The 14,014-nt window shown below is 43.5% G+C and overlaps 1 protein-coding gene across 4 annotated transcripts; it reads right to left on the minus strand.

Annotated features, from left to right (window-relative positions):
- Window positions 1-223: 223 nt before the first annotated feature.
- LOC112274842 (uncharacterized) lies at window positions 224-13,687 on the minus strand. 4 transcript variants are annotated; one of them, XM_024504646.3, is made up of 22 exons: window positions 13,239-13,687; window positions 12,805-13,013; window positions 12,598-12,680; window positions 12,417-12,474; window positions 12,220-12,269; window positions 11,793-11,948; window positions 11,447-11,515; window positions 10,925-11,303; window positions 10,519-10,610; window positions 9,941-10,366; window positions 6,344-9,707; window positions 5,392-6,125; window positions 5,039-5,248; window positions 4,765-4,922; window positions 3,777-4,410; window positions 3,509-3,655; window positions 3,048-3,323; window positions 2,774-2,881; window positions 2,367-2,572; window positions 1,721-2,024; window positions 923-1,582; window positions 224-770 (listed from the first exon to the last, which is right to left on the minus strand). In XM_024504646.3, the coding sequence occupies exons 2-22, from the start codon at window positions 12,953-12,955 to the stop codon at window positions 585-587; spliced, it is 8,451 nt and encodes a 2,816-aa protein (XP_024360414.1). In that variant the 5' UTR covers window positions 12,956-13,013; window positions 13,239-13,687; the 3' UTR covers window positions 224-584. The 4 variants fall into 4 exon arrangements, with proteins under 4 accessions (XP_024360414.1, XP_090104469.1, XP_090104468.1 ...); XM_090248343.1 differs by having other exon boundaries at window positions 5,392-5,487; window positions 5,572-6,125; window positions 12,805-13,687; XM_090248342.1 differs by having other exon boundaries at window positions 6,344-9,704; window positions 12,805-13,687.
- Window positions 13,688-14,014: the final 327 nt, after the last annotated feature.

The raw sequence follows: 14,014 nt of genomic DNA on the forward strand, positions 1-14,014 counted from the left end.
CCATTAGATATATATCACAATTACCATTTGGGCTGTATAATGTGTGGTCAAGTCAAGTTAATATGTGTTATTTGATACAATTCCCTCACTAATTTAGTTCATACAACTCATCTGAATTCCATCCAATGTCTTAACTTGTGATTCCATTGAGGAGAGAAAAGGAACACTTTCATTTCAAAGTTTCTAGCTACCCCCAACAACCCCACCAGCTAACAAAACTAGCTACAGAAAATATTCTTTTATAATATAATTTGAATGCCAATAAAATATTATGAATTGAATTTGAAAAAGCTCTGGCGAAATTTCGACCTAAATTAAATCACTGAATAGACGTATCTTCTAAGGTATAAGTTCTTCAAGAACAAACCTCTGCAACAATAATCTGCTGCTATTTTTGGCTACTTTCGGAGTGCATCGTCTCAAAAGAAACTCTTGTTCATAACCTTAGCTCACATTACCTTGAACTTGAAAAACGTCTCACTGGATCTTCCCATATAACTACGACTTTCAGAGTTACGGCTATTTGTACAAGTAAATTAATTAATACCTGTGATAATTGATACATGAATACAAAGATTTTGATTCTAGAATAACTCAGAGCCAAAGTCGACAAAACACGTTGGATAATATCCACAATTGGCAGAAATCGTTGATAACGCTTGCAACTCCTTCTGAACTTTGATCCGCTCAAAAAAGATGGGGCAGTCAAGGGAGACGCATGCAATGTGGCCCTCTGGACCTCCATCACCTCCGTCACAATGTCGACAGATCTGCCGCACACATCGCATTGTGAGCACACAGCTGCCCGAAGAAGTCTAGAGAATATGTATCAACACAAGAAGTGACATTAAATGCAAAGAAAACAGTTGAAAACAGTAATCAAACTGAGGCTGTGGATTCTATTCAGCAATCAATCACTCACCGCCTCTAGGTGCTTGAACTCTTTCTCCAACTGAGCAGTTTGAGTCGTCAACACCGCGACAGCAGCTTGAGGGTTGGCAGAGCAGGAGGAGCAGATAAACTGAGAGCCTCGCATCAACTCCCCACATACTGCACAATGTTGTGACAAGTAATAGTCATCAATGGTCCCCTTAGATAGATAGCCTTTATTGCTTCGCTCTACCTCAGCCGGAGCTTTAGAAGGACCGTTGGAGGTTACTATTCCTGGTCGTTTGGAAGTTGGGGGCCTATAAATCCGTGGTAACTCAGCATACCACTGCTTCAAATCTGCTCCCACAAGTCCGAAGACTCTCTGCAATGCAGGAATGATCTGCTTGGTAATGTAGTAAGTGTCATGGAGACGTAATCCATTCGCAAGCATTGTGTGAGGATCCACGACCACATCAGACAAACGGGCTCCGGGCTCCCCATGCACAACAACGTATGGTACTCTCTCTGCATATCGTGGCTCTGCCCGAGGGTCAAGCGCCATCGCCTTTGAGGCCACTATAGCAGCGGCTGGAAGGACAGACGCTCGCGCACTGTATGTCCCTAATCGCACTTCTTTTGCGAACACGAAGTCACGAAGCGAAACACGGCCACTAATGATTTTCCCCCACTGCCGCTGGAGATAGGCCTTCACCTGTGAAACGGTTAAAAATTAGAAGGAAAAAAATCCATTCTCAATCGAACTTATCACTTCAGCAGTAAATTTATAATTTTCCACATTATGTAATGGCTCAACCATCGACAACGTAAATGAAAAGAACAAGCTACGAACCTGTGACAGATCTTGAGTCTCGAATAGAGTACGAAGAGATCGCTCTAATGTCTTGGACACAGCTGCACAGCTGTCACGACGTATAGTTTCAATGCCCTTAGCATCAAAAGTTGGATTGCGTTGATTAGGGCTTTCGTAACTGAAACCCACGTATCTCTTCTTAGTGAGAAGTACACACGGGTGGTAGACCTTCTCCATCTTCAAGGTAACTGGACTCGGGTTCATGGCTGTCACAGATGCCGCGATATCCTGTCCTATTTGAAATGCTTCCTCCCTTGTGCGCCCCTCCAAATGTACAAACATGCTGCGTCCAACCAAACAAGAGAAACTACACGACTTAAAGCAAATGTTACGTGATTTTAGAGCTGCTCCCAGTCTTGGAGAGCATGGCGTTGTGATAAATTAAGCTTTATGCTTTGGAAACTCGACTTAAAACTTCCGCAAAGCTCAAAAACACAGAATTAGAAAGAAACTGACATTGCATCAGCATCCAATGGCAAACTTCTGTACTGTCCTGATTCGTGTTCGAAAATTGGATTAGGTTCAAAACAACCCGTAACTATACCTCTGCGCATGTGGCGATGACAAACATACAATGACATAAAACTTGCAGGGAGGCGTCGAACAACATGCTTTTAGCTTTTACCTATCCGTATCACCGTAGACGACCCGAGCGTCCCACCGTTTAGTCGTGTTAACTAGATGTATTGCACGCTCAAGTGTAAGACGGCCACACTGTACAATGCTATCAGCGAGCTCTGCGCATGGCATTCGACCACTAAATCCTGCTGCGGTGTATCCATAAGTCACATTCGCGATCAACTTTAGCGCAAACTGCCTAGCATTTAGGACCTGCATAAAATTACGAAATAAATTGTGAAAACCAAAATATGAAAATGATAATTTGTGCGTCCGCCTAATTCTGGATCCAATGTTACTTGGAACCTTACCCTCAGTGCAGAAACATATGCCAATAGCCTCAAGGTCTCAAGTATAAGCACCGTTCAAATAACATCCATATGTTCATAAACAAGAAACAGATCGACATCGTACTCTTTTCAAAACTTTTTGATCTACAGCTAAATTCTTCATCGCTTGCTTCACCATAATGCGAGTCGAGAGAATTTCTGAAAGAAGCCTTGGCACGACCCCATGACGAACCTGCCACATTAGGATGAAACTGATAAATCTACTATCATAGAAGTTACCATCGTTCTGCCCTGTATGTTGACACAGAGGCCACACCATTATTACCGCAGAAATCTTGGAACATTCATCGCAGGGTGATCATGCAAGAGGAGAATTACTTGCGAAATGTCCACATTACCTCTGGAGGAGTATACATTACACCATTTGGAGTTATTGTAAGTAAATCCTTGAGTTCCTGCAACAGACCAGGTGGGATAGCCAGATTGGTAACACCCAGAACCTTTGGGTTTTGTGAGACTATTTTACCCAGACAAGTTGAAAAGCATAAATTATATGCGATGATCATAGAAGGGTACAGCGACTGGAAGTCCAGGACCACCACCGGACTTGTGTAAAATCTAGACTCAGGTTCCATCACGAGTGGCAGGCACTCCATTGCTGGTTGAGCAGCGACCTGTAATTAAAACAATTCACAACATGAACAGCAGACTTCGTTTTACCAAAAAATCCGTTAAATATGTTGAACTCCAGCATCTAAAAACTAGGAAGGCAATCTAAGCGGTCGTTAACTCTTTATGCAAACCATGAGTGCTTTCACCGAGATTTTCAACTGCTCGATGAGTGGAATTCGAAGAGTACCTGTTGTCTACTTGGAGACAGAAGAAGGAAATTCTGAGTGTGTGCTAGTCGCAACATCATAGATTCTACTCGGAACTGTGACCCACGAGAAAATACCGAGTAGAAATCAATTCCAAATACCCGAGCCAGCTCCGAAGTGCGATTCAGCTGCCAGACAAAAAAGCCAAATATGATATAATTATCATTAGACAATCTTTCTGGATCGTTCAAGCAAGTAAAAACAATAGCTGAAAAAAAAGTATGAGAAGAAAGTTTAGAGGAGCATCACCAGATCAAGTTGGTCTATAATCTCGAAATTGAGTTTTGCTCTATCGATGAAATACTTGATGCATCGACATCTTCCTCGAGCAGGACCGCGAGCAAACCACCTAGTCAAAATGCGCCAAGGGATTCGTGGCACCCTCCTCCTAAGCACAGCCTCAGCTACAGCTTCAAGTGTATATACACCCAACTTTACCTCTCCACGCATAATTCTCCACAAATTCAAGATTATACGACCTCCCACAAAGAGACCGCTCCCGTTGGTCCGACCCCACTCATCTGTAATTACACTATCAGCCGCCCCTGTCTCCAAAGGTATCATATCGCCAAAAACTGAGTTTTTCAGCTCTTGAAACTTGGGTTGACCATCGGCAGAGTTGCTGTGAGTATTGCTGTCACCTTCCTTTACACCGTTCGAGCTGTGAGGTTGTGCCTTTGGAGGTATACGAGAGAGTTCTTTAAGAAGACCGAAACCCAGATTAGCTGCCCGTTCGGCCAAAAGACCCAAAGAATAACCTTGAATCTCCCAGCCCACAAGCATGTCAGGGTCACATGAGCGGACGAGGCGGACGAAGCATTTAAGAAGAAGGAGTTCGTCAGCAAGATAGATGATGCTACAGCCTGTAACACCATCCACGTTCCTGCGACCCAAAGGCAAACCATCTCAAGTAAGCGACAGTGAATATGGGGGAAAGGCCATCGCTAAGCAAGAAGTGAACAGCTAAGTAGTCCTTCAGCTAATCCAACAGAAGAATGAGGCAAGAAAGAAAGCACCTAAGCTAAATTATCATGCTAAATTAGGGCTTTAAAAAAATTATGCTACTCTACAAACACATGCTTTTCTTGAGAATAAGTTCATCTCTACCCTTACAAAGTATAAAAACAAATCACAGATAACTCTCAACTAGCTGAGATTTGAAAGCTGTAAAGGAACTATGTTCCTGACTGTCAAAACGGCAACTATTTATGGCGGTGTGAGTAGCACAGTAGCCTACTTGGAAGAAGAAGCTGCCTTTCCATCGACAAGTAGAACCAAAGTCTGATTATTAATATGCCCGCGTGTCTCATCGTCATATTGAATATCAACAACTACCATTCCAATCGCATCATAACGAGGATCTGGACGTAAGTTCCCTCGCGTTTCTGAATGTACCTGCCATATATGCAACACTTTCATAAGTACAACTTGAATAAACAGCAAGTGTTTGAGGTTGTCCTTCCCAACCTTGCGCATTACTGCTATTATGAGCTAAAAGGTTTGAGACATACCTCGATACTCATCAATGTGAGCTGCTGTCCCGCACCTACGCTGGCAGGGTCCCGAAACCCAGATTGACTAAGGGGAGTCGAATGACCTTTAAGTGGAGAAGGAGCTGTAATCTGAGATACATCACGAAAGATCGCTGTTGCTTTTGAGATACCCTTTGAAGTTCCTCCTTCAGTGTTCCTCCCCCTGAGCAATTCATTCTTCAATTTATCCTGTAAAATGAGCACCACATGTTAGCTTTGTAACATGACAGAAACATTTCGATGGGGAAATGTAGAACATACATATTATGTCATCAAGGCGAGATTGCATACTTTCAAAAGACATCTCGAATTGAACTATGTTTTGTGCGTACCTTCGCAAGTGGTGGTGCTACACATTCCAGAGTTTGCGAAGATGGTGAATTGTTGTGAAGAGACGGCGATGCCTGAGCAGTCACTTTTTTCTCGTTCTGTACAATAGTTTGTAAGGGTTTAGGCTTACGATCCTCGAATACACCATCAAGAGTGACGGGGGTGGTGGCTCTAGAACTTACAAGCTCAGGGTTTGAGTGGAGAGAATTGGACCCGGAAGCCACTTCCCCATTAGCGTTGCTCTTTTTACTAGATCTTTTCACTGAGGGTGCACACGCAGGCGAGACAGAAAAATGAGATACCATCGGTGTAGCCAACACATGATGTTCGTCATATTTAGGTGAAGCTGGCCGGAAATAATCTTCATCTGAGTGTTGCAGTGGGAAGCTCTCCTGGGTCGACCTGTTGCTTCCAGCTTCATCAATAGGTACAAGTTTACCTGTGTTAGCATCCATGGTAAAGAGTCGTTCTCCACGTGTGCTCAAATGACTCTGAGCATCCGTAACGTTATTCTCTGAGAGCCATTGTTGCACAGCAAATCGGCTGGGAGGTGGCTTGGCTGGAGTCAAAAGATATGACACAGATCCATCGTTTTCATAGTAACAGGGAACCCCCATTCCAGGACTAAGGGGTGTCGGACTCGTTCTCTGCTCTGCACGGGTACTACTGAATCTGCTCTTCTTATTTTCAGCTCCAAATAAGAACGGAGGTAAATCAAATGCTTCTTTCGTTTTTACTGCAAGGACCAGAAGGAAACTTAATCTCCAATGAAGGAATTTAAACATCACCATATTGCTAAGCGGGAAAAAAAAAAAAAAAATAACAAAAAAAATCTTACAAACAATAATAATGATATGTATATATATATATATATATACAACTTTATCTTAGCACTTATTAGGCGTAACAAAATATTAGCTGAAAACCAGCAGATTTCTCCACAAACCAACTCACCATCAAAAATCAAGCCTGCGGAGACAGTAGCCCGTGCAGGAACATCCTTCGAATTCCCATAAAACACACCTCCATAATCCACATTCCTGAGCTTGTATTGGCAAAGAGTACCCATGAGTGCGTCCCTAGATGGCGGTTTCTGGTAAAATTTGACAGGGAGCAAAGTGTCATCCTTTGCCTCCTGCATGTTATATTCCCTTGTCTGCGGAGCAGAATCCTTGCCTTTTGCCTTCTCAGAAGCACTAACTTCCACAATCATTTCGGATTCTCTGCCCTTATTATCTTCACTGTATGCAAAGCCTTTTGCCTCATGTAGAAACACAGTATTATTATTCTTATCACTTGACTCAGACTGGCCTTCAGTCGGTATCGAAAGATAATGGTTGTCTTGTCCTGGCTCTGATTTGAGTTTACAAATACCCATACCAATCTTCACTAGTGAGCTAGACTTCGGGGAGGATATCTCCTTCACCATATCTCCAACTTCTTTTGAAAATCCCCCTGATGCTTGTGCTTCACCTAGCACAGCACCAAATACAGTACTAGTCCCACAGGATCCGCTTGAACCTTTACTTAACCCTACAGTATTCATATTTTCTCTTGTAGCTGGGAACAGTTGTGCTTCAGGTATCTCCATCAAGAAGTTGGAGTTTGTATGAGTCTCAGTGAAAAAAGCTTTTGGTGTACTGTTCAAGGTACTCTCCGCATTCTTGCATCTCACATCTCTTGCCGAAGGAACTTGTAATGCTTCCACGTGTACCAAATCTTCACCCTTAACGACTGGATCGACTCCATTCGCATGCATTGGTGATCCAGGGTTGACATAGGTTGGACTATTCGGAAGTCTCGTCCGAAGTTCTTCCTCTTCTGGAACATCCGCACCTTCATCACTATCATTTAACCTGTGAAAGTTTCCGGAATCATCACCCCAATCAAGGCTATCTTCACTCTCGTCCGACATATCAGTGAAAACTATACCAGGAACTTCATGCCCTTCGATGCGTGGAACCGCGTCGTGGTTGACATTTACAGGAATCATAGGTGGAGATTCTTTGATTTCCCTGTCTAATTTGTTGAAAACTGTCTCTGTCTCGTCGGGCACCGAAACAATGTTAATATTTACAGAGATGTCGGCTTGCGAGAGGTTGCCTATTGAACCTTCTCTATCTCCAATAAGAATTGCTCCAAAAACTTCATCCCTATCGACTTCCTCTTCGAATGCGGCTTCTCTCTGGATGATAGACTGAGTCATATCAGACTCCATGTCTGCCGTGCAAGTCATCTCTTGTTCTTTCAGTCTCCGAATAATCTCATGCTCCACTAACTGGGTCTCAATGAGTTCAGCATTATCTACAAGAATCTCATCTGAGACCACATCCGGCCTTTGTGGACGAAATGACTCGGATAGCAAGCTTGCTGTCAGATATCCAACATCCTCGGAAACAAGACGAATCTTCCTTTGTGGAGTCACATTGTCAATGTCCTGCAAGTCATTCACGTCATAATTGGAAAGTTGCGTCTTTCGCAATGTGACTTTATCAGATGTATTCTCCACTATGTCCTTCACCACCTCGGCCCAGAATAACCTTGTGCCTTTAGCAAAACTCGTGCTTTTCAACGCATCTGCTCCACGTGCTGCATGCAAATCTTTACATTGCAGGAAGGCTTCTTTCTGCACAGCTGGACCTGAAGTAGAAGCAGGAAAGAGATGTTCCGATTCCTCCGATTCAGACGACCGTTCTACCTTTTCAAACAGAACTGCCTCCGGAACTTGAGAGTAGACTTGAATACCTGCAGAATTCTGCACATTAAGCGCAGACGTTTCCGCATTGAGCACTCTCCCACCTCCACAATCCCGATGATCCCCAATTTCATGCAAGTGATGATTCCACTTTACTGACAAATCTTCAAACTTAGGAGGTAGTTTATTCGTTTCAGAATCCTGATGCATGCTTCTTGATTCAGATTTGCCAAGTGCATCGTCCACAGGATATATAGAATCAGCGTTAGATAGACGAATTGTGGATCCCCTTCCTGAGTCAATTTCCATACCCTGGGAGCCCCTGGTTATTTGTTCAGCACCATTACTCCCCAAGGTTAGTACTTGAAATTTGGTCGTTTGCCCCACAACTCGTGGTAATGTGGTACCCTGATTTGAAATAACAAGCTCTTCCATTTTTTCCTCATCTTTCTCTTTAGCAAGTGGAGGACTCGACGCCGCTGTGTTCTGCTTAATCACATCTTGTTCTTGGGATTCAGAATCGCCTGGAAGCGAACTCTCACTCTTCACAATCCCCACCCCGCCAAAAGATTGCTCCCCTTCGCTCTGACTCCCTACAATAGAACTGCCTCCTGAGAGAGAAGGGTCTTTGCTTCGCAACCGCCTCTCTCGTTTCCTCCTCATTAAGGCTCGTAGAGAGACTTCCGCATCCTTTGATTTTACTTCAGCAACTTTTGTTTTCGAATCTACTGAGATCCCTGGTCTTTGGTCTCGGGCAGCTACTTCGACCACCCGAGTTACCTCCTTGCGAGGTCGAAGGTGATCTTCGTTCCTTTGATTTGAAACTACTGGCAAAGCCTGCTTATAGGGCCTTTGTTCCTTCTTTTCTTTCTTTACAGTTTTTGAATCAGATGTTCCACCAACCAAAGGCAGTGAACCCCAAACAGATCGTTTCGAAGTGTCTTTCTCCTTCCGATCGTGGCTATCCTTCCTGCAGCCAGCTGAGCTTTGACGTAAACAAAGACGCATTCGCTTAGGCTCCGGCAAAAAATCACGCTCCGTTTCAGCATCCGTATCACCTGCGCCATCATTTTGTGGTATTTTTGGGAGATATTGCTGATGGTGTTCGAGATCTTTCTGTACAAACTTAAGGGGGTCGTCGACCCCAAAAATGACACGGGGAATTTTAGTTTCACCCTCTGTATGCAATGTATCAATATGCTCAGTATATCTATCGAATACAACCCCTGACGTTTTCTCATACTCATCGCTTGAACCATTTACTTGTGGAATACCAGATGAAAACCTTTCTGATCCAGCCCCATTTCTTTGTACAGTGGCCAAACCCTCCAGATTCATCTCAAGAAGGGAAGTTTCAAGATCTTCCTCGCCTTCATCTTCTACACAATCGTCATAGTTCGCGCATTCAAGAATTTCTTGACATTCTTTCTGTGAAGCGTGTTCAAAGTTGGAAAGAGCTTGCAGCATCGCTGCTTCCATAGTTGGTGAATCCCACGGCTGGCTCAAGACTCTTCGAATTTCCTGCTCTTTTTCATCATCCTCACTACCTGATTCGCCCATGATATCCTGATGGAAGGCACCCATCCACTCTAACAGCTCGGCTACCTCTTCCTCCACTTCCTGCTTCAGCGCGCATAAAATAACAAATCAATCTACGTGAACAAAAAATAAAATAAAATAAAATAAGACAGCGTAAAATTTCACAAATTCCATACGAGAAACTGTGCATACACGTCAGATTGATGTTAACTCAAATGCCAACAAATTGTTAAAGAAAGGACCAACAAATTCAATTCTACCACCCCAGACGCATCACACTCAACCTTACAACTTATGACTTTCTTAACTTTACATACCTGAGAGGCACGACTCTGTAAGTTAAGCTGACTACGAATGACATTCTCATTAATTAACTCGTCTTGACCTCCCTGATCTGAGGCGGAATGCTCCCTACTTGGGCCCCTTTCGTCATCCGCTAACCATCCCTCTGCGCCAATACTATTTGTATCCAGTCTAGGTTCCAGGTCCTGTGGTGCCACCTCAGGCCTCACAGTATTGGCTGCTTGAGAGCACCCAAGTAACACCTCTTGTGTACTTTTGAGAAATTGACCACTCCTATGCTCAAGATGGTGGACTCTTTCTTCATCCTGCACTATCTGGTAAAGAGAGTCACGAAGAGCTTGCTCAAGAGCAGACGGGGATGGAAGAAAGCGGTCCAGCGAGGGTCGTAGTGCATATGCAGCGCCAGCAGGTCCATCCTCTCCAGTCCTGAGCCGCTCTTCCTGAGAGCACGTTAAAAAGAATAGGCTGAATGTGATGTACGAATCCTCTGAGCATTGTAAGCTCGAGGCCAAACATTTCAAGATCAGTACAAACGGAAGAGCCAAAAGTCGCGCAGCTGCATCCAGACAATCTTTAAGTAGTCGGTAGTTACCTCCCACATTGGCGTCAGAGACTGAACCAGTTTGATCGCACGCCCTGCCTCGTGTAGTGGTATAAACACCAGTTCTTTCTGATTCAATATATCTGCGACAGACTTGCATACTCCGACCATCAGCGATGTAAGGGTTCAAAACGGTTTTCCCCCAAAGAGTCCGTGCGTGGCAGTAAGGTTGGCGAACTGAAGTATGAACGGTAGTATCTCTAGCGAAGTGAGATAAGAGGCACTAGACATCAAAATCAACTGGGTACTCAAGTTCAAGCCTAGAGGAAGTCGAAATTTCAACACATCCAAAATCAAAGGTCTCTTCAACATTATTAACAGCGTTGATTGTTTAAAGCTGCCTCTAAAGTTTATGTAACTCCAAAAATCAAGCAACATTAGAGAATGAGACTTGCACCTTCCACAGATGCATCAACTTCAAGCTCGCATGTGCTGTGTCGTCCAAAAGGACCACCAGTAGAATAATGCGAGGACCAGACCCAGTGAGCAGGTATTGTAGACTCCACCCACGAGCGTGTGTGGCTCTTACCCCCTGGGCCAGACCCTAACCATTCATTGGTCGAAGAGGGTGTTGCTTCCATACTCTGTGCTGTCCTGATTTTCACATCATCATCTGCTTCGGTTACAGTCACATCTATATTAAGAGACCTTTGCATGAATTCGGCTTTCAGTTGTTGTATAACATGCATTGTGTCAGAGGGCCGCTCGGGAATGGGTCGCCGGAACTTCACACTGGAAAGATGAATGTAGCTCATGCCAGCCAAATTCTGATCAATCTGCGCTTCGTGATGTAGACAGAAAGTAAGAAGATGGTACCTTGGAATACCATACACATCGATAATTTTTCAAATTCCTCGTGGAACAAACAGGTCGGAGTTCCACACTGCACACAATTCATGGCGGATCATCTAATACGTACCAAAAATTGGAGCAAATATGGAATGTGGGATTCATGAGGCAGAAACTTGCGATTCATTATCCCTCCACCCTGCATTCATGCTACAACAACAGTCAAATAAGCAGGAATTGAACAAATACAACACCAGAAGTAAAACATTAAACCTTCCAATTCTAACGTCCAATGAAATAGTTGCCCAAATTAACACAGATAAACCCATCCAATACAACTTGCAGATATCAAAGGATTGGCAGCTGACATGCCATCTTAGGGGAGATTATAGAACCAACAGAATGTTAAACCAAAGGCTGACAGGAAGGACAAGTACACCAACTTATACAAGACGGTAGTGGACAAAAATCATTACCAGCAACAAAGTGCTGATGCGGGCCACTTCCTGAGGGTGATACAATACAATCTTAATGAAGAGCTCCTCAGATGGATAATAGCCATAATAGCGTCGGGCCCTCACAAGGCTACAGCTGTGAACATGCTGCTTCTTTGCAGCGCTGCTACTGGCTAGCTGCAGTCAGAGGGGTATTCTATTAGCGGTACTCACATCAGAATAAAGGAAGAAGAAAACATCAAACATCGAAATTACTAAGAGCATATAAAACGAACATACAATTTCATCACCCAGGTTCCGTTCCGAAATTGCATAAACTCATATCAATTCGTAACCATTTCATAACCATTTCAACTGTAGTCACAGTTCGTAGTGCAAAAGTAAGAATTGAGGAAAACATTAAGAACAGCTTGGTACTCCGGATTTTCAGAGACAGTACGAATTGCACCTTCATGGCTTTCTCGATTGCTGACGCAAGACACCGCACATATGCAAGAGCTACAAATACATACCAAAAATTCAGGAGATCTCAGTAGCGCCAAAAGAAGTCTTGAAAGAACACTATGATAATATTCAATAAACGCATCAAGTTCTTGAGATACTTCTCAACGCTAAGCATCGCGGAAAGACTGATGGTACACGTACCTTCGCTAGTTTCTTGCGGCAGATCATCACCATAAGGCACATAGAAGTAAGGAAACACCTAGTTCAACAAGCACAGATCGAGCTTCAATTGGCATTATGTGAAATTCACTGAGAACAGGAATACTTAAATACAAAACACGAACAATCCGACAAATTAAAACCAAAAAAGACACCGACTCACCTGATGTAAATGTAAGCAAGCCTTTTGGCCTGCTGGCGTTGCTCCATAAATCCGCACTACGGGAACCTCCATCACAGTGCGACCTGCATAGGTGCCAATCAAAAACTCAAGTTTAATAGAAAGAGCACGGATTTAGAACTGTAAATAGAGGCTGGTGGCTTAAAGTCCTCAGCCCTGATGGAGTAAAAAAGCCACGATCAAAGTAACCTTGAAACTTGGAGTAGCACACATCTATGCCCGGTTGAGGGGGTGACAAGTAGTATTCCAAATTCACGATTCGTAGGCTGAACATGAGACCGTCTTGCGAATTTGACTCTACAGGCACTGCAGGACTTGGCGGAGTTGTCTGGATTGCCATTGCCACAAGTTTGAAGCGTCTCAACACAAACAAGCGCAAAGGGTCAAAGCCCTAAAATCTGCGCAAGGATGACCACAACGATTCATTCAAATTACGGATACAATAGCTAGAAGAAGAAGAAGAAAAAAAAGAAAAAAAGAAAAAAAAAAAAAAATCAAGCCTAAGAATTCGTTATGCTATTAACACAAACCAAACCAACCGAACCAAAATTTCCTGCGACGTTGTGCTCCTCGAAACATATCAGGCGAGAGCGATCGTACACATTCATGGGTTTGTGAAAAACCTGTCTCATGCGTCAACACAGGTCGAAAAACGCATCGGAAACTGTAATCGAATTGCCAATGTCGCTCTAAGAGCATAGGCAGCTCGTCAAAGATAAACTACATTGCAAAACCGTGCAAAGCAATACACGTCCAAAAGTCGTAAACTATAAAAGACAGAGCAGACTCATTGTGTAGCATCAAAACGATTGAGCTTGACCGCAGCGCAAGTGGAGAAACCCCACAAAGACTTCTTCGTCAGAGAAATATGAAGTGGCCCACAATCACATTAAACGTTGTTGAGCCCCAGTATCTTGAAATCATCTCCATGAAATCGGCACTCCTTCTCACGCCATTCAATCCATCCCCTACCCAAGGTACCGACATCAGTCTCCGCCATTCAACGCCTGGGTAGCTTCTCATAGAAGCGGAAAACTCAACGAAAAGAATAGGAATCCGAGAGGCAGCGAAAGGATCTTACTTCCCGTTGCAAGTGCAGCTTTGGCACATGATTCCTTCCATCATCCCTGCTGCTCTCAGGATCGACACTTGTGAGGTGACTCGCAATAGTCTTGTGTGGCCTGAGAAGGAGTGCCGATTGAATGGCGTGAGAAGGTGTGAACTTATCATTCAATTATACATTTACTTTTCATTTTAATTGTAAAATTTTTGTTCCAAGGGTTTGGTTTTTGGAGAAATTCTTTTCAATAGAATTTTTTTTTTTCAAACAAAAAAGCATCGAAAGCTTTGATAGTGGAGGTGGAACATAATCCAAATAGCTTCCCACACTAAAACATTT

This window comes from Physcomitrium patens, chromosome 2 (genome assembly GCF_059467195.1).
Source record: "Physcomitrium patens ecotype Gransden chromosome 2, ASM5946719v1, whole genome shotgun sequence".
Lineage (NCBI taxonomy): Eukaryota > Viridiplantae > Streptophyta > Bryopsida > Funariales > Funariaceae > Physcomitrium > Physcomitrium patens.